The sequence below is a fragment of the Heteronotia binoei genome, chromosome 2 (assembly GCF_032191835.1).
Source record: "Heteronotia binoei isolate CCM8104 ecotype False Entrance Well chromosome 2, APGP_CSIRO_Hbin_v1, whole genome shotgun sequence".
NCBI lineage: Eukaryota > Metazoa > Chordata > Lepidosauria > Squamata > Gekkonidae > Heteronotia > Heteronotia binoei.
Genome location: NC_083224.1, coordinates 184356117 through 184376297, shown reverse-complemented (window position 1 = coordinate 184376297; position 20181 = coordinate 184356117). Strand labels below are relative to the sequence as shown.

General features: G+C 47.0%; 1 protein-coding gene across 1 annotated transcript in view; it reads left to right on the top strand.

Moving 5' to 3' along the window:
- FBN3 (fibrillin 3) overlaps nt 1–20181 on the top strand; it is a 209496-nt gene that overhangs the window by 156655 nt on the left and 32660 nt on the right. The window contains exons 36-45 of the mRNA XM_060232635.1: nt 811–933; nt 2150–2311; nt 5491–5559; nt 5736–5861; nt 8469–8594; nt 10975–11124; nt 11732–11803; nt 12118–12243; nt 13453–13578; nt 16519–16644. Coding sequence (XP_060088618.1) covers nt 811–933; nt 2150–2311; nt 5491–5559; nt 5736–5861; nt 8469–8594; nt 10975–11124; nt 11732–11803; nt 12118–12243; nt 13453–13578; nt 16519–16644 — 1206 coding nt within the window. The remainder of the gene's footprint in view (nt 1–810; nt 934–2149; nt 2312–5490; nt 5560–5735; nt 5862–8468; nt 8595–10974; nt 11125–11731; nt 11804–12117; nt 12244–13452; nt 13579–16518; nt 16645–20181) is intronic.

Below are 20181 nucleotides of genomic sequence, written 5' to 3'. Positions count from 1 at the left end.
TGGAGGGAAGACAGCCAGCTTGGGGTAGTGGTTAAGAGAGGCAGACTCTAATCTACAGAACCAGGTTTGATTCCCCGCTTCTCCACATGAAGCCAGCTGGGTGACCTTGGGTCAGTCACAGTTCTCTTGGAACTCTTTCAGCCCCACCTACATCACAAGGTGCCTGTTTTGGGGAGAGGAAGGGAGGGAGATTATAAGACACTCTGAGACTCCGAGTGAAGGGCAGGGCATAAATCCAATTCTTCTTCTGTTTGTGTTCATTATAAATGGGGAGGGGAGAGGAGAAATGCACAAAGAAGAAGAAGAAGAAAAGGACTGCAGATTTATACCCCAGCCTTCTCTCTGAAGCAGAGACTCAGAGCAGCTTACAATCTCCTGTATCTTCTCCCCCCACAACAGACACCCTGTGAGGTATGTGGGACTGAGAGAGCTTTCCCAGAAGCTGTCCTTTCAAGGACAACTCCTGGGAAAGCTATGGCTAACCCAAGGCCTTTCCAGCAGCTGCAAGTGGAGGAGGGGGAATCAAACCCAGTTCTCCCAAATAAGAGTCCATGCACTTAACCGCTACACCAAGCTGACTGTAAGATAGCATTTTTTAAAAATTTAAGATAGCAAACCATGCGTGAACAAAATTTGGAAAATAGAAAAGATATTTTCGTTGTTTTGGTTTGGGAAGCAAGAGCCGGTCAGCCAGAACTCCACAGTCAGAGAAGAAGTTCAAATAAGGAAAATTTTGGGAGTTGTCGAGGGAGGATATATTAGAACGGAATGCTTCACGTCACCCAAATTTCCAAACCATTCCCCCTTCAGACATCAATGAGTGTGCGGATCCGGTGAATTGCATCAATGGACTTTGTGTCAACACCCCGGGCAGCTATTTGTGCAACTGCCCCCAAGACTTCGAGCTGAACCCCACTGGAGTGGGGTGCGTAGGTAAGGGGGGATCTGGGGAAGGGTGCCAGGAGCTGGGGGGCAGCAAGCATCAAAGCCAAGATTGAGCTTCCTGGTGCAACCAGCTGGGACTGGCTTTGAGGGTCGTGGTCCATTGGAGGAACAGAAGCAGAGCTGGATCAGACCAAAGGTCCATCTAGTCAACTTCCAGCTTCTCACAGTGACCGGCCATGATGCTTCTGGGAAGCCCATGAGTGGGACTTGAAGGCCACCGCCAGGCTCTGGCACTTTGAGATAGACTGCCTCTGAAAATGGAGGTTCCATTTCACTGTTGCAAATAGCCTTTAATATAGATGAATTTGGGTCCTTTATTAAGTCCTTTCAGCTAATGACCACTGGTGCATCTTATGACTGCGAGTTCCACAAGTTAGTTCTGAGTTGCACAAAGAGGAACTTTCTTCTGTCTGCTCGTCCATTTCACTGGGAACCCACTGATTATTGTATCCAGTGAGAAGGAACACAAAATTCTCTCTAGCCACTTTCTCCACACCATCCATAATTATGTAACCCTTTCTCTTGTCCCTCTGTGCCCTTAGTTACCTTTCAGCTAATGACCACTGGTGCATCTTATGACTGTGAGTTCCACAAGTTAGTTCTGAGTTGCACAAAGAGGAACTTTCTTCTGTCTGCTCATCCATTTCCATCATTCCCAGCATGTATAAAAACTAGCTTGCCAGGAAGAAACACCGCTAAAGGAAAAAGTCCTGAACTTTTTATTCCCCAATTGCTCAGCTGTAGAGTTCTTGCTTTGCAAAAGGTCCTAGATGCTATTCCAGCATCTCCCTTTAAAGAAACTAATATCAGAAGACCAAGAAATATGTTTCCATACCTTCAAGAGAGGATTGAATAAACATATGGAGCAGAGGTCTATCAGTGGCTATTAGCCACAGCATATTGTTGGAACTCTCTGCCTGGGGCAGTGATGCTCTGTATTCTTGGTGCCTGTGGGGGGAGCAAAGTGGGAGGGCTTCTGGTGTCCTGACCCCACTGATGGACCTACTGATTGTGCCTGGTTTTTTTGGCAACTATGTGACACAGAGTGGACTGGATGTCCACTGGCCTGACCCAACATGGCTTCTCTTGTTTTTATGCTATATTGGAGAACTCCTTCTGGGCAATCTGCAAAACTGGGCCAGAAGGGCCAACGGCTACTCCTGTCCTAAATGTATTTTGTGCTCCCCGTTTTCCCTTCTCCCAGACACCCGTGTTGGGAATTGTTTCCTGGATACTCAAGACCGGGGCGACGGTGGGATCTCGTGCAGTGCAGAAATCGGAGTGGGGGTCACCCGAGCGTCTTGCTGCTGCTCGCTGGGCCGGGCATGGGGTAACCCTTGTGAGCTTTGCCCCCCTGCCAACACAAGTAAGTACAGAGGGTAAATCTGCACAAGGGGTCATGCAGTTGTTGTTTGCTTTTTATCTGCTTGAACTGTTTTTGCAAGGAACTGAAGCTGGGTCCAAAAGATAATGGTAATTTCACCTCTCCCCCCCACCCAAGCTGAACCCTATTGGCCTGTAGGGTCAAGCTACAAGTTCCACTGATAAAAATTAGCTCCCACTGATTAAGCAGCTAAAGTTTCCGCAGACTGTTGTATGGATTAAATCAATTTTGAGATTGCAGCTGGAAAGCAGGTACTGTAGAGTCACCGGCTAATCTGTCCTGAGTCAAGAGGGGTGATTACAGACTGGCACTTTGGGCTGACTCAAAGAGGCCTCAGAAATCAACTAGAAAAAATCCTTCCAAATAGCAACATCTGCCGCCCGCCCCCATCCCATACACACCCCGTCCTCCAGCCTCCGGAGAGCAGCTCAAAAAGCTACCCTTTTGGAAGGGGAAGCAAATTTTTAAACCATATGCCAGTCACCTCCTTGCCGTCTGGAAGCGGAAGGGTGCAAGCGAGGCGCCTTGGCATGTGAAACTACCAAGCCGCCCCAAGCCGCTTCTGACTTTTTTCCCCCTTAAAAAACTGGCAGGAGCACTTGAGCGCATGTGCTTGAGCACTTAACTTGTTAGGAGGGGGAAAGAGCGGTCCGGTTTCTGAGGCGCCCTGCCGTCTGATCGCGCCAAGCCACCTCCCGGACGGGATAGGGCTGGCTCACTGGAGAGCATGTGGAGGCTTCGGGCCGCCCAATTCAGGACGCCTCCCATCTGCCCCCAATGCCCATCTGTTATCAGCCGAGAATTCCTTTCTGACCCCCAAAGCCCATTGAACTCACCCATCCCCAAAGGCCTTTTTATTTCTCCTAGGTTCAAGATTGCACCTTACAACATTTGAAAAAGGAAGAAGGGAAGGGAGAGGGAAGGGAAGGGAATTAATGAAAGAAAAATATATCTAGAAGAAACAGAATCAAGAAACAAAAGTGGTAAAGGGAGGAAATGGGGTTACAGGGAAGAAAAGAAAAGGGAGAGAGATGGGATGACAGACCTGGCTTTGAATATCTGTTTATCAGGATAGGGTGCTAGCAATTTATTGAGGGGAGGGTACTCTGATTGGGCAGAAGACCATTTCTACTCAACAGTTTATTGCTAAAGGGTTGTATTTTGTTTGTAATAACTGTCCCCCTTTATGAGAAAGGTAGTGTCATAATTCAGGTTATAAATTCTGGAAGGATGGAAAAAAAGAGGGAAGCGTGTAGAGAGAAAATAGGTGGTGGGGGAGAAAGGGAGCTCCAAGCTGGACAGCAGGATCCAGTCCAGCATCCAGGGCTTTTTCTGTAGCAGGAACTCCTTTGCCTATTAGGCCATGCCGCCCTGATGTAGCCAATCCTCCTGGAGCTTACAGGTGGCCCGGTACTAGGAGCCCTGTAAGCTCTTGGAGGATTGGCTGCATCAGGGGTGTGTGGCCTAATAGGCAAAGGAGTTCTTGCTACAAAAAAAAGCCCTGCTAACATCCCTTCTCTTGGCTCTACGGAGCTGCAGCACTTGGGATGAGATCAGAAAATATGATGAAAAATCCTTTTCTTTTCTTTTTTTTAATAATGCAATTAATTTTTAAAAATACAGACAGGTCTTGAAGCATCGTTGCTATGCTACAAATTCTGAAGTATTACATAAATTAATCGTTGTAGCCATAATAATGTGCCAAGGGGTGCTCGAAAAAAGTACACTTAAATACAACTATCTTGAAGTGCTGTATTTCAGGTGGAGAGTGGGTATGTAGGTGGTTCTTTTCAAAATCTCTTTCTTTGTGACAGCAGAAACTAAACTGTTTCTTATAAGAAAAATAATTCATTTTTGGTATTCATTTTTGTAAAATCATTGTCTCCTTCTTTAGGCAAATGAGAAATCCATCAATGGAGTTCTAGGCCCAATTTTATCACTCAGTAGCAACTAGGGTTGGCAAATCCCTCTGCTGCTGTAGTGGGGGACTTGTTCCTTGTGACATCATCGTGCTGGGGATGTTATGCTAGGGACGCTCCAGGACTTGTGATAAAACTCTGTGGTACCATAGAGTTGTACTGTGAGTCCTGGAACGTCACATCAGAAATGCTCTAGGATTCGCGGTAAAACTATAGCACCATAGAGTTTTTAGCATGAGTCCTAGAGTATCCCCAACACAACATTCCCAGTGCAATTACATCACTTCTGGGTGGCGTCATCACGCCAGGGATGGCATGCACTGATGGAGCTCTTTGGGGGTGGGGATACTCCCAGAGGCCTGCTGCCTTGTGGCAGGTTGGGGACCTCCAGGGCGGGGGACCTCCCGCCCCTGGTGGGAGCTTGACAGCCCTAGTAGCAACCATGGGAGGAGTCAACTCAGATCAGAACCATGATTCTGGGAGAAAAGGGTTAATTCTTTCCCCATATCATTTCTTGACCTCAGAAGTTCATCCCACCACCATCAGAGCTGCTGTTTCCCTATAGGGGGAAATAAAATAGAATGTCCCCCTCCCCATGGGGCATATAGCATTTCTAGGCGGGACTGTTTAATGTTGGGACAAATTATGTAAGCAAGGTTGTGATTGAATTCCAAAGGGAGTTCTGGCCATCACATTCAAAGGGACAGCACACCTTTTAAATGCCTTGGAAATAATGAAGGATGGGCACCTTCTTTTGGGCTCATAGAATTGGACCCCCTGCTCCAATCCTTTTGAAACTTGAAGGGTGTTTTGAGGAAAGGCATCTGATGCTATGCTGCAAATTTGAGCCTCTACCTCAAAAAAAAAACAGCCCCCCCAGATACCCACAGATCAATTCTCCATTATACCCTACAGAAATTGGTCTCCAGAGGAAATAATGGAATGTCCAGCAGACATTTCCCTCTCCCCCCTCCTGCTTCCTGATGACCCTGAAGCGGGGGAAGGGCCTCCAAACCAGGGGATCCCCTGCCCCCACCTGGGGATTGACAACCCTAGAGGGAAAAGCAAAATTCCCTCCCCCCCCCATCCTGTTTTGGCTGGTCCTCCCAATGATTATTTAGGGTTCCAAGCCCAAATCTTCTCTGGTTGGACCCTCGGAATCAAAGGCAATAGGTAAAAGGGATGCACGAAACCCGCCGGCTGAAGTGGATGTCTGTCAGTAACCAAATTCTCTCTTTGCAGCGGAGTACAAAACCCTGTGTCCAGGTGGCGAAGGATTCCGGCCCAACCCCATCACGGTCATTTTGGAAGGTAAGAGAAGCCAAGGAACACTGGGAAAGGAAGCGGCAGCCATCCCCAAATGGCTTCACCCATTTGCTATGGAAATCTTGCAGTCTTGTGCGTGACGGGTGACCTCTCCTCATCCCTCATTCCTCTGGGCAGGTTGCTAATTTGGTACAAATGAGACCTTCTTCTCTTCCTGACAGACATTGACGAGTGCCAAGAACTACCAGGCCTCTGCCAAGGTGGGAATTGCGTCAATACCTTTGGGAGCTTCCAGTGTGAATGTCCCCTGGGCTACTATCTTAATGAGGACACCCGCATTTGTGAAGGTACTGCGTGGGCGTTTTTTGAGACGGGAGCACTAGATGAGCAAGCTGCAGTCGCTGAGAGAGCTCATAGAATTCAAGGCACAAGCTGGGCTTTTTTTGTAGCAGGAACTCATCAGCATATTAGGCCACACACACCCCTACTGCAGCCAGTCCTCCAAGAGCTTACAGGGCTCTTCTTACAGGGCCTACTGTAAGCCCTTGGAGGATTGGTTACATCAGGGAGGTGTGGCCTAATATGCGAATGAGTTCCTGCTACAAAAAAAAAAAGCCCTGGACACAAGCATTGTGTCTTGAATGTGCAGAGAAATATAGGAAGAAGCAGAATTATTAGAATGGAGATTATTGTTGTGTGTGTTTGAAAATTTGAAAATATCAAATACTTGCCTTCCAGTTGCAGCAGGGAAGCTTAATTACAGTGTCTGATTTTTAAAAACAATGTGAATCAGGAGTTGTGGATTCTTCGTGCGTTTTAGCTACTTTTCGAGTTCATATATGCAGGAGAGGGGATTGTCTAAAGTTCTCCTGATCTAAATTTCTCATTATCTCTTAGAGCTATGAACTATATGCTCCTGTTGTCGTCTTGGGCCCTATGCGCTAAAAATCTCGCATTGTTCCACATTTGAATTTTGTACACAGCCTTTTGCACACACTGTTTGCTGCTGCATTCCCTTCATTTGCATCTTTGTTCCCCGTTATGTTACTGACGTGCATTAATTAAACTCTACTGAGGAGCAACTTCAATGTGCATGTACAGTTCTACCAAGTTTCTTTTTACGCGGCGCAGCAGTACCGAATTAAGCCCTGTGGAGGCCCCTAAGCAGTCAAAAGCTTGGGGAGCCCCTTGCAAATTATCTTAGAGTCAGTGCCCACCCCACTACCAATGACCCCCACTGCAGCCTGCCTGAACCTTCTCCAAAGCCCCTTTGACAAAGCTGCAGGGAGGAGGCAGGGAGAGCAAACTTGGCAACAACGCCAGCAGCAGCGGCACCAGCAAGTTGGGCAAAGAACGGCTCAGTTGCTGGTTGTGCATGCTGGCTCTGAGGGCTGCAAGAGGGGGGAAACTACAGGGGGGAGCTGGCCCGGGGCCCCTAAAGCTGTGGGGGCCTATAAATGTCAAGTCGGTAGATTCAACAACGAGTCTTCGTTGAAACAGAGTAACTAGTTTATTGATATCATGGTTCTCGACTGCAGTAAGATTAAAAGACTAAAGATCATACAGTAGAATGCAAGCATATAAGGTATACTTCAAAGGGATTCTTGAGGGAGGGGTACTATGCAAGGCACATTTCACACACTGATGTTACAATTTCTTTCTCAGGCCTGGTTTGGCCTTGAGCGTCTCTTGGCTCCAACCTCCCCCAGTGCCAAGCCCGAGAAGGCACAGATAAACTGTTCACATATTCCCATTTCAAAGCAATACTACATAACAAAGGAAAAGGAGGGGGGTGAGGAGAGTTCGAACTAGCAGCAATGGAATACAGTATGGCTTTACCCAGGATGCTTTTCTCCTGAACAAGTGATTCGGTGAAGGCCTGACCAGAGTTATGAGCAGACTTGACAATAATAGGGTTGCCAAGTCCCCCGTGGCCTCCGGTAACATAGAGTTTTCCTCCCAGATTGCTAGAGCATCCAGGAAAACCATAGGATTTTCCCAGAAGTTCCTAGAGTGGTCGGTGCATTGAAGGATCCTCCCCCAATGTCGCCGGCATGATGATGTCACTCGCAAGTGACATCACCATGCCGGCGACGTCGGGGGAGGATCCCCACCACCACCAGCAGGTTGGGGACCTCTCAAGGCCAGTGCCTAATTGGCCTAATTGTTAATCCGGCCCTGCAGGAGCATGTCAATAGAACACTGAGCAATAAACTCAGATCAAAAATTATAATTTGTCCCCAGTCCTGGCTCGGAAAGCAAGCGCAAAATGTGGCATACTGGTTTGGATGTCATGGGAGAGTATGAGTTGGCGCTGCTGACCAGGAAGTACTTGCCCCCAGGGCCGGATTTGGGGGGTGGGCAGAGGGGGGTGCTTGCCCTGGGTGCCGCCAAAGGGGGGGTCGCCAAATTGGGTATGGAGTCCATTGTATTCTATGGGCCCATAAGATAGAAAGGGCCCATAAGGGGGTGTCATTTTTTAATTCCCTCCCCTCAAAAAACATGTGGATTCTTGGGGAGGGACGGTGGCTCAGTGGTAGAGCATCTGCTTGGGAAGCAGAAGGTCCCAGGTTCAATCCCTGGCATCTCCAAAAAAGGGTTCAGGCAAATAGGTGTGAAAAACCTCAGCTTGAGACCCTGGAGAGCCGCTGCCAGTCTGAGAAGACAATACTGACTTTGATGGACCAAGGGTCTGATTCAGTATAAGGCAACTTCATATGTTCATATATATGTTCATATGTTGATCCGGTCCTGCTTGCCCCTTACTGTGCAAAGGAGAGCATGAAACCAAAGCTTATTTCCAGTGCTCCAAATCATGGCTTCTGGAAGAATGAGAGTGTTCAATTGAGTGTTGCCCCTCCTGACACTGAGAGCTCTCTCCTTGCACAACACATGTTGGCTGCAGTTCGAGACATGCTGAGGTAACCTTCTTGCTTTTCACACACCCCCTCCAGATATCGACGAGTGCTCGGCACACATTGGAATCTGCGGCCCAGGCACCTGCTACAACACCTTGGGGAACTACACCTGCGTCTGTCCCCCTGAATATATGCAAGTGAACGGAGGGAACAACTGTATGGGTAAGGAGCAAGGGGATATGGATTCAAGAATGTCCAGATTCTGGACATTAAGACCAGTCCTTCTGGATCAGACCTAAGGTCCATTTAGTGCAGCATCTAGATTCCCAAAGTAGACAAAGAGATGACTCCAAGAATTGTCTTCTGTTGTCCCAGACGGCAGGATCAGAACCAATGGGTTGAAATTAAATCAAAAGAGTTTCAGGCTCGACCTTAGGAAGAACTTCCTGACAATTAGAGCAGTTCCTCAGTGGAACAAGCACCACATTTTAAGAAGGATGTAGACAAGCTGGAATGGGTCCAGAGGAGGGTGACGAAGATGGTGAGGGGTTTGAAGCCAAATCTTATGAAGAAAGGTTGAAGGAGCTGGGCATGTTTAGCCTGGAGAGGAGACAGCTGAGACGTGATATGATCACCATCTTCAAGTACTTGGAGGGCTGTCATATAGAGGATAGCGCAGAATTGTTTTCTGTGGCCCTAGAAGGTAGGACCAAAACCAATGGGTTGAAATTAAATCAAAAGGGTTTCGGGCGCAACATTAGAAAGAACTTCCTGATTGAGCAGTTCCTCAGTGGAACAGGCTTCCTGGGGAGGTGGTGGGCTCTCCTTCCTTGGAGCTTTTAAACAGAGGCTAGATGGCCATCTGACAGCAATGCTGATCCTGTGAATTTAGGGGGAGGTGTTTGTGAATTTCTTGTACTGTGCAAGGGGTTGGACTAGATGACCCTGGGGGGTCCCTTCCAACTCTATTATTCTAAACCCTCAAACATGGCAGGATGACTTCTCTGTCCCCCTCTCCCACCCCAACCCCCCACTCCAATATTCGCAGCTGGCTTTGAATCTGAAGGTTTCTTTCTTAGTCAGGCCAGGATTTCAGGACAAGATTATTTCAAAAAGCCCAGAAGTTGGACAATAAGGCAGCAGTGATTCAGAGATAGACTGCTCCTGAACATGGGGGTTATATTTAGCTATAGCAGCTGACTGAAATGTACATGAACAATGCTAGAGTCCAGTGGCACCTTTAAGACCAACAAAGTTTTATTCAAAGTGTGAGCTTTCGTGTGCACGCACGCTTCAGATTTCATTGTAACTGAGGAAGTGTGCATGCACACGAAAACTCACACCTAGACTAAAACTTTGTTGGTCTTAAAGGTGCCACTGGACTCAAACTTCGTTTTATTGCTTCAGACCGACACGGCTGCCCACCTGATGTTTACATTATTACAACCAGCCTTTCTGCTTTTTACAGGGGGAAGGGGTGGATGGAACCCAAGGCAGCCTATGTACCTGTTGTCAGGCCCAAATTGTGGGCTTGGGTTTGGGAAATGAACTGAATTTTTTTAGGACTGTAAACAGTTTCTTCCGGTATCACCAGCAAGGGACCAGTTGCCATGGCTATTCAGCGATTTTAAAGGTGGTTACTGAATGAACGGCTAGAATAGCCTCCCCCCCCGCCCACCCCCAGCCTGGGCTCATTAGATGTTTGGAAGCTAAGCAGGGTTGTCCCCTGGTTACTATTTGGATGGGAAACCACCAAGGAAGACCAGGGTGGAGGTGCAGAAGACGACAGTGGTAAACCCCCTCCTTGAAAGCCCCTTGAGGGACTGTCAAAAGCTGGTTGAAACTTGATGGCAAATTATATTATTATTATTATTATTATTATTGCTTTTTTAAAAATTCATGGAATACTTTTATTAAGAACAATACATATAACTCAGCATTCCCCCTCTTGCTTTTTAAAAAATACCCTGCCCCACGAAGAGTTTGGAACACTGCGTCGTATTATTTTGGTCAGTTGTAACAAAAGGTATTACATAGCTTTCGTTTGGGGGAGTTTTTTGAACTTAGGTAAAGGGAAGTGTTCATTTTTTAAAGCATAGGTAAAGGAAGTGTGCATATTTTAAATGTAGTTAAAGGAAGTGATCGACCACCCGTTTCTTGTTGGAGTTTCAGTTATCTAATTATGTCCAAGGCTTAATTATTATGGCTTTATTGAGCAGGAATCCAGTCCTAGCTGGCTTGGTGTCAAGGGGTGTGGCCTAATCTGCAGATGAGTTCCTGCTGGGCTTTTTCTACCAAAAAGCCATCATCATCATCATCATCATCATCATCATCATCATCATCATCATCAAATTAAGCGTTCTTGATAAGATTCTTTTTCTTGTAATAGTTGGGACGAAGGAAGTCTTTGTCGTGCTGAGGGAAAGGGAGAATCAGCAACTTTTTTTTGCAAAATTTTTGCGTAATCTGCAGAATTCTCTTCCACTCAGCTGGTACAGTTGTAAGGCATGTCCCCTCTAGGACCGGGCAGGCTGAGACGTCTTTCCCCTATCTCCTCCAAAGGGGTCTGGGGAGAGACTTCATCGTTTGCTTGCCCTTTCAGACATGCGGAAGAGCCTCTGCTACCGAAACTTCAATGACACCTGCGAGAACGAACTTTCGTTCAACATGACCAAGAAGATGTGCTGTTGCTCCTACAACATCGGGAAAGCGTGGAACAAACCTTGCGAGCCCTGCCCCACCCCTGCCAGCCGTAAGTGATTGGGCCCTGTAAGGGGAGACATGGGGGGCTTGTGGTCTCTGGACTCTCTTGGGTCACTTTGCAAGAGCTGGCCTGCTTGACTCAAAGACCACCTGGAAAGATTTCCTCTCCTCTGCCAGCTGTTTCCATTAAGCCTTACAGCTACCAGTCTGAAGCAGAGTTCAAGTGCATGCTAAAGTGCTTGTTCCTAAACCTGAGTCGCTGGCCAGCTCACACCTCAGGTCTTGCAAAGGGAATTTCTCCTGCCACAGCAAGTGGCGTAGCCAAGTCATTAGTTCAAACCCTCCCCTCGTGTTATTTCATATTTTTATTTATTCTGCTACTGGCTTTTTAGTATGCTATTCAGTATAATTTCAACCACATCTGTTCGCATTTGTTTGATCGTTCATTTTTGTCCCTTATTGTTGTAAGCCTGCTCTTGATTTCCGCCCCCCCATCAAAATGAAATCAATAAAACTGGAGCTCCTTTGCCAAATTAAGATGCTGTGTGCTAAACCAGGGCTGCTGGGCAGCTCACACCTCAGGTCTTGCAAGGAAAATTTCTCCTGCCACATTTCAGGGAAGCTGAGCAATCAATCGCCATCCCTTTCTCTTGCAGCTGAGTACCAGATCCTCTGTGGCAACCAGGCCCCTGGATTCATCATTGACATCCACACTGGAAAACCAATTGGTAAGTGAACCCCAAACCCCAGTCTTGGTCCCTTCTTTCCTTCTGCTCTTCTGATAAAAAAGTTTTCTAAGGGTACCTTTCCAGGGCTTTTTTTGAAGCAGGAACTCCTTTGCATATTAGGCCGCACACCCCTGATGTAGCCAATCTTCCTGGAGCTTACAGGGCTCTTAGCATGGGGCCTATTGCAAGCTCCAGGAGGATTGGCTATAGCAGGGGTGTGTGGCCTAATATGCAAAGGAGTTCCTGCTAGAAAAAAACCCCTGCGCCTATCCCTTGACAATTTCCCCTTTCCCTAATTTGCCATCTGTCTGCAGATATTGATGAATGCAGCGAGATCCCAGCCATCTGTACCAATGGGGTCTGCATCAACCAGATTGGGAGCTTCCGTTGCGAGTGCCCCATTGGATTCAGCTACAACAACATTCTGCTGATCTGCGAAGGTAAGGCCACGGGAGCGGGGACTGGAAGGGGGGAAGGATGTGAGTGCAAAAGAGGTGCAGCAGTGCTGAGGTCAGCAAAGGTAGCATCAGAGGTCCGTTTCCTGGAAACGGAAAGGAAAGAAACCTGAGGGCCTAACCACATCTTACACTGTTTACAGGTGTGTGCTGGGAGTTCCACAATGAAACTTAATTTTCAATTCTGTGGGAATCTGGTTCAATGCGGGCCCACAGTGCGTGAGGGCTTTAGCTTCTTCTCCATGCTGATTCCTGGTCCAAAACAGGCCTAGGATTCCACTGTTTGCCCTATTGAGAAAACTTACATTTCATGGTATGACCATTCAAAGCTGCCACCTGTTGAGTCAGGACCAGGGTTCTTTCTGAGCAGGGATGCAGTTCCAGCTGGCTTGGTGTCAGGGGGTATGGCCTAATATGCAAATGAGTTCCTGCTGGGCTTTTTCTACAAAAAAAAAGCCCTGGGTCCTTCTGAAATAGCTGGAGGGACACATTAAACAAAGTTTTGAAGGTTTCAAAGTGCTAAATAAAACACTTCACAAAGCACATGTGATTTTTTTTAACCCACCTTCACATTTAATATAAGCCTCTTTGAACGGTCTTGGCTTCCCTTCAAACATTCCTAGAAATGACATTCGAAAGCCCTGACCGCTTTTACACAACTTACGCAATTTCCAAAGTTCTCTATTTGGAAGCCAGGTTGATTAAAACTGTTTGGATAGTGCATTAAAATTCTAGCATGGACACACCATCCCTGACTGAGCAGCATTGGCTTGTCAGACTAATACTTAATACTAAGGTCTTGAGCAGGGGTCCTCAAACTATTTAAATAGGGGGCCAGTTCACTGTCCCTCAGACTGTTGGAGGGCCGGACTGCCGTTACTGTACAAGGCCGCGGGCCGTCAGTTCTCCGTCTTCTGCATCTCTCTCCCTTCCCCACACCACACACCCCGGCCTGGGAACTCACCTCACCTTGGTATCACCTCAGCCCAGTGCCGGAAGTGTGCGTTGCTAACGCGAGTTTAGGTCGAACGTCACTTTTGGTCTGATTTTGCCATAATCCGCCAGGCTGCATAAACATCCTCAGCGGGCCACATCTGGCCCGCGGGCCGTAGTTTGAGGACCCCTGGTCTTGAGAATGTGGGACCTGCAAATTAGGTTTGCATATACATCTTTCTCTCTTTTCCTCCTCTCCAGACATTGATGAGTGCAGCAGTGGAGAAAACCTGTGTCAGCGCAATGCCGATTGCCTCAACATCCCAGGCAGCTACAGATGCGAATGTTCCTCTGGATACAAACTGTCACCCAGTGGAGCCTGTGTTGGTAAGACTGGAGAAACTCTCTTGCTCCCCAGAGATTAAGGTCTTTCGTAGGCAATCAGTAGCCCTTCAGTCAATACTTCAAGCAACTCTGTGATCGGGCATGTGCCATCTGGAAGGCACGAACATGCTTATTTATGACTATTTGCAGCAGGGGTGTCAAAAATACGGCCAGATCCAGCCCTCGGAGAGCTCCAATCAGGTCCTCCAGCAACTGGCAGTTGTCTGCTTCCTTCTCCCTGACCTCCTTTCTTCAGTTGCCGTTTTGTATTTCTCCCCTGAGAAGCCAGCCAGTAAAGCAGCCTCTCCTCTTCCCCCTCCCTTTTCCCTTTTCTTTTTCCCAAAGGGAGGGGGAGGAAGAGGAACGTTAGCCAATGAAGGAGCTTGGCTCTATAGCTGTGCTGTGTTGATTAAGTTTGTCAGGCTCAATCAATCATACTGCAGAGCTACTGAGCCAAGTCTCTCTTCCTTATTGGCTGAGGCTCCTACCTCTCCTCATCCCCTGGGGAAGGAGGGAAAAGCCGGAGCTTCCTTTGCCCAGTCCCCACCATCGGGAACTGAGCAAAGCGCTTTTAACACTAGCGATGTTTCATTGAAGATATGAGCTTTTTGCCTTGCTAGAGATAGAGAGAGAGAGAGTTTTAATGTTGGGCTTGTTATGGGTGCAACTGGGTTTCTCCCCCTCTTTTTCACTGTACTCATGCCCTCCAGTCTGTCTCAATAGGAAAGCATGTGAACTATTTAGAAGAAAAATAACAACAAGCCAGGATTAGGCTGAGAGTGTGTGTTCAGCCCAGGTGTACTTAGCAAATTTTCCTTGATTTTTCTTTCACATTTTCTTTTCATTGGTGATCTTGAACTTAGACTTCCCAGATAGTAGGCTGGGACTGACTACTGTACATGGCTGTCTCCCTGTTCTTGCACTGCCACATAGGAGTTATAATTATTTTTTGTGGGGAAGACTACAGTTTTGTAAACAAATACATAGCCCTCAGTCTTTGCCATGGTGCCTTCACATGTTCTTGACCAGCACATGAAGCAACTTCTGTACAAAAGCTCACAATGCCTAGCCATTTCTTGTTTTCCTATGAGTCTTAGGCTCAAAGCATTGACCATAACATCTCTGTAATGAATGTCAATAAATCAGTAGTGGGTTTGCAGCTTACAGATGTGCACACCTGAACAACACCTGAGCAGCATATTCAAGACTGATACAACACAAACATTGTCTGCAGTTTTGGATGCAGTAATCCATAGCAAGAGATAGCATTTATCAGAGACTGTAAAACAAAATATTGAAGGATGGTAATGTTTTAAGCATGTTTTATTTTAAGTTTAAAAAAAACACCCTTTAATTATGTTTATCTGTGCCCTTTATAAATTTTATATGTCTGCTACCTGGTATTACATTTTATGACATGGCCTGGCCCGACAAGGTCTCATTTAAGTCAAATCTGGCCCTCATAACAAATGAGTTCAACACCCCTGATTTACAGTGTTGACCAAGGGCTGTTCTGCATGGGTCTTGCTCCCTCTAGTGGTTGATTCAATATCACAGTGGTTTGTGTTCAGCATGAAAGTCTGCAGTTTAAATCTGAGGGAGATGTGCTAGAAATAAACTGGTGTAATATCAAATCAATCACTAGAGGGAGCAACATGTTTGCAAAACAGACCTTCCCCGCCCCCAAGAAAGGGAGGAGAATGTGAATGCAGAAAAGCCCCAAAAGAATCATCAAAAATCAACTCTGAATACCCCCCCTCGATTTTGAAATTTTGAATTAGCTGGTTTTGCTTTTTAAGCGGGACCAATGAATTGTGAGTTGTTCATTGTTTCATTCATGTGCCATTCCATTGTTTCATTGATCCATACATTTACTGTGGCTTTCAGTTCCTTCTGTCCTCTTGTGTCTGTTTCCTCCTCTTATGAAATTGATGCACACTGGCACATATATAACATCTGCACAAGAGCAATTTTGATGTGATGATTTCAGGACTTCTTGCTATATTGTCCCAGCGCCCAGCAAGCACATGCAAACGTTAAAACAATGCACAGAAACATTTATATGCATAATTGCGTCCAGGTTGCTTTTTGGCTGTGTTTGCTCAAAGCATGCATCTGCATTGCTGGCAGAGCGGAGAAACACACATACACACAAAAAACAAAGTACCTAGTAACTGTACATGCTGGGATTCAAAATTACTCCTACAAATACTATAATAAACTGGACTTAGACAGAAATTCCAGAAAAATAAAAGAATGGAATAAGGAAATCCACTTATTCCTACCAACACATAAAATGTAGCTCACGTCAACCCTTCCACACAGGAAAATATGACCATATATTTGTCATCTTTGTAAAAATCAAATTAAGTAACATTGCGTTGCAAATTACGTAGCACTGCAAATTAAGTAGGTTGCGGGGTGGATGTTGTTTCTCTGCTTGGGCAAAATCTCTTGGTGCAGAAGATCTAGATGGCTTCTTCCTTGATTTTCTTTTTCCTGACCTTCTTGAGTCTCTTGCTTCAAACTGCTGCATTGTCTCAGCATTATTTCCTACGACTGTAAAATGGGTATAACTTCTAGACTTCTCATAAGAACTATGAAAACCCAGCAAACCAAATGTTAAGAGACAGTGGTGCCTTCCCCAAGGAAGGTGATCTCATGAGAGCAGGGGTGGAATTCTAGCAGGAGCTCCTTTGCATATTAGGCCACACTCCCCTGATGTAGCCAGTCCTCCAAGAGCTTACAAAAAAGAGTCTTGTAAGCTCCAGGAGGATTGGTTACATCAGGGGTGTGTGGCCTAATATGCGAAGGAGCTCCTGCTAGAATTCCACCCCTGCACGAAAGGGTTTCCCAAACTTCTGTCTGCTTTCCAGAGATGGTGCACAACACTTCCTTCTTTCATTTGTATGGATTCTTGTTTACTTTCCCCCTTTCTTCCAGGCCGCAATGAATGCCAAGAGATCCCCAACGTCTGCAGTCATGGGGACTGTGTTGACACAGAAGGAAGCTACCTTTGCATCTGCTACAATGGGTTCAAGGCCACCGGGGACCTGACCATGTGCATGGGTGTGTAGGTGTCTGGGGGAGGGGGGGGAAGCATTGCCAATTTAATTTAATTGATTTATGGATTAATCTATTTATGTATTAAAATGATTTATGTACTGCCTTCCTACTTGAAAGCAAAGTAGGAAGTTTAGTGGTCAGATTGCCACACTAGGATCTGGGAAACTTTGGTTTGGATCCCCATTCTGCTATGGAAGCTTGCTGGGTGACCTTGGACCTAGGGTTGCTAGGTCCAATTCAAGAAATATCTGGAAACTTTGGGGGTGGAGCCAGGAGACTTTGAGGGTGGAGCCAGGAAACATTGGGGTGGAGCCAGGAGCAAGGGTGTGACAAGCCTAATTGAACTCCAAAGGGAGTTCTGCCTATCACGTTTCAAGGGACTGTAGACTTTTTAAATGCCTTCTCTCCATTTGGAATAATGAATTTATTTATTTTATTGGATTTATATCCCGCCCTCCCCACCGAAGCAGGCTCAGGGCAGTTCACGACAGTAAAAACAATTACAGGTTAAGCATTAACTAATTAAAATCTTACAATAAAACAATTAAAACGTTTTAAAAACGTGCTAATAATGATAATACATTCCAGTAATTTCAGTCTTCTTGAGTACCTTTATATGTGGCTATCCATTAAAAGCAAGTTGAAATAACGTTGTCTTGCAAGCCTTGCGGAACTGAACTAGGTCCCGCAAGGCTCTTGCTTCTTCCGGCAGTTGGTTCCACTAATAGGGGGCCGCTATAGAGAAGGCCCTCTCCCGAGTGATCTTCAGTCTCGCCTCCCTCAGCCCAGGGATTGATAACAGGTTCCGTGTCGCTGATCTAAGTACCCTCTGGGGAACATATGGGAAGAGACGGTCCCTAAGGTAGACAGGTCCTCGGCCACATAGGGCTTTAAAGGTAATAACCAGCACTTTGTAGCGAATCCAGTACACTATCAGCAGCCAGTGCAGTTCCCACAGCCCAGGCTGTATGTGCTCCCGCATGGGAAGCCCCAATAACAGCCTAGCCGCTGCATTCTGCACCAGCTGCAGTCTCCGGATTTGAGACAAGGGCAGCCCCATGTAGAGGGCGTCGCAGTAGTCCAATCTCGAGGTGACCGTAACGTGGATCACAGTTGCCAGGTCGCCACGGTCAAGGAAAGGGGCCAACTGCCTTGCCCGCCTAAGGTTGGAAAAGGTGGATTTGGCAGTGGCTGCTATCTGGGCCTCCATTGTCAATGAAGGTTCCAGTAGCACCCCCAAGCTTCTGACCTTGGCACACCATCAAGAGCTGGTAGGGGGATTCCCCTTCCCAGGCCACTGCAGCTCAGGCAAAGGACCTCTGTCTTTGTCGGATTCAGCTTCAGTCAACTCAGCTTAAGCCACCCTGCCACAGTCTTCAGCGCCATGTCCAGATTTTCTGGGGTACAGGTAGACCGGCCATCCATCAGTAGACAGAGCTGGGTGTCATCAATTGAGTACTGATGGCAACCCAACCCATACCTGCTGGCAATCTGGGCAAGGGGGCGCATATAGATGTTATACAGCATCGGGGAGAGCACCGCCCCCTGAGGCACACCACAGTTAAGTGGGTGTCTCTGGGATGTCTGTCTCCTGATCACCACCCTTTGCCCCCGACCGTGGAGAAAAGAGGAGAGCCATTGTAAGGCCAACCCCTGAATCCCTGCATCGGCAAGGCAGTGAATCAGCATGTCACGTTCTCAGGGTGCAGGCAGGCAGGAGTCCAAAGCCAGTCCAAGGTCAAAGTCCAGGAAGTCAAGCAGCAGCCAAGTCACCAATGCAGACTCACAAACCGGAATCAGAAGTCAATGTCCAAAAGCCAAAAGGTCAGGGTGCCAAAGAAATCATGCAGATCAGGATCAGGAAGGAGCGTGGATGCAAGCCAGAGAATAGACTTGTTGCTTCCAAAGGTTACCAGGTCCTGGGTGGGAGCTTTATGGGAGTCTCAATCAGCCTGCTCCGTGGGTGGCAGTGACTCTGCTAGAACTCAGGGCTGAGAGATCTGAAGCATCAGCGTGCCTCATGTCTTTGCTCTGAAAGTTCTTTCCGGAGCCTGCTTCGAACTCTTGAGATGGGAGGAGGAGAGCTTGGAGGAGATATTGGTGCCTGGAGAGTGATTGATGGGCCAGCTACTGTTTGTTCAGCTGAGGAACTGGCTGGCAACTCTTCCAGGTCTGTTAACCCTTCCAGCTGCTCCTTGTCAGAGCTCATGACACAACAACTGATGGTCGACCATGTCGAACACAGCTGACAGGTCCAACAACATCAGTATCGCTGAGTTGCCTCGGTCCAGATGCCTTTGTAGATCATCCACCAGGGCAACCAGTACTGTCTCCACCCCATGACCTGAGCGAAAGCTGGACTGATGGGGGTCCAGGATGGAAGCATCCTCCAGAAAACTCTGTAACTGTAGCGCTACAGCCCTCTCAATAATTTTGCCCAGAAAGGGCAAATTCGAGACCGGCCAATAGGAACAAGCTTTTGGGGCTCATAGAATTGGACCCCCTGGTCTAATCTTTTTGATACTTGGAGGGTATTTTGGGGAGAGGCACTGGATGCTATGCTAAAAATCTGGTGCCACTATCTCAAGAAACAGCACCCCCCCCCAAGCCCCAGATACCCACAGATCAATTCTCCATTATACCCTATGGGAATCGATCTCCATCAGGAATAATGGAGTGCCCAGCAGACATTTCCCCCCCTCCACTGCTTTCTGATGATCCTGAAGTGGGGGAGAGCCAGGTGATCCTGTGCCCCCACCTGCGGATTGGCAACCCTACTCACAGGGTTGTTTTGAGAATGAAACAGAGGGGAGGGAAATTATGTACACCTCTTTGAGAGGGGAGAGGCAACAGTGTATAAATAAAGTCAATAACCAGGGGTGGAATTCTAGCAGGAGCTCCTTTGCATATTAGGCCACACACCCCTGATTTAGCCGATCCTCCAAGAGCATACAGAAAAGAGCCTTGTAAGCTTTTGGAGGATTGGCTACATCAGGGAGGTGTGGCCTAATATGCAAAGGAGCTCCTGCTAGAATTCCACCACTGTAAATAACTATATAAAAATTATAGCGAAAAGATCCATCAATATTAGTCAATGTAAAGCAGCAGGGGGGGGAAACCCACAACCGCACCATCAAACTCTAGTGCAGTGGTTGGAATATCATATTGGAGGGGCCTGAGTTCAGTCTTTATTCAGGTCTCAAACAAATGAGATGTTTCCATAATCCATAAGATGCAAATTGCCAGCTCGCTCATCCTCAATTTGCCTTGAGGGCAGGCAGGGAAAGAGGGCAGAGTTCAGTCTCTGTTCAGTTTTGTTCTTTGAAACTGGTTCACTTTGCTCTGCTATTAGCATTTCAAAAGAGAAAAGAGCCTTGTTTTAAAAATAGACTTTAAAATGCTCCTATGGCAGAGAGGAAATCCGATTAGCAAAAACAAGCCAAGGTCAAAGGGTTAAATCCTCTCTCCTTCTCTGCACAGGCCTGAGGCAAATCGAGGCTGTGTGAGTTTGCAGTTTGCATTGTATGAGTGGATTGAGAA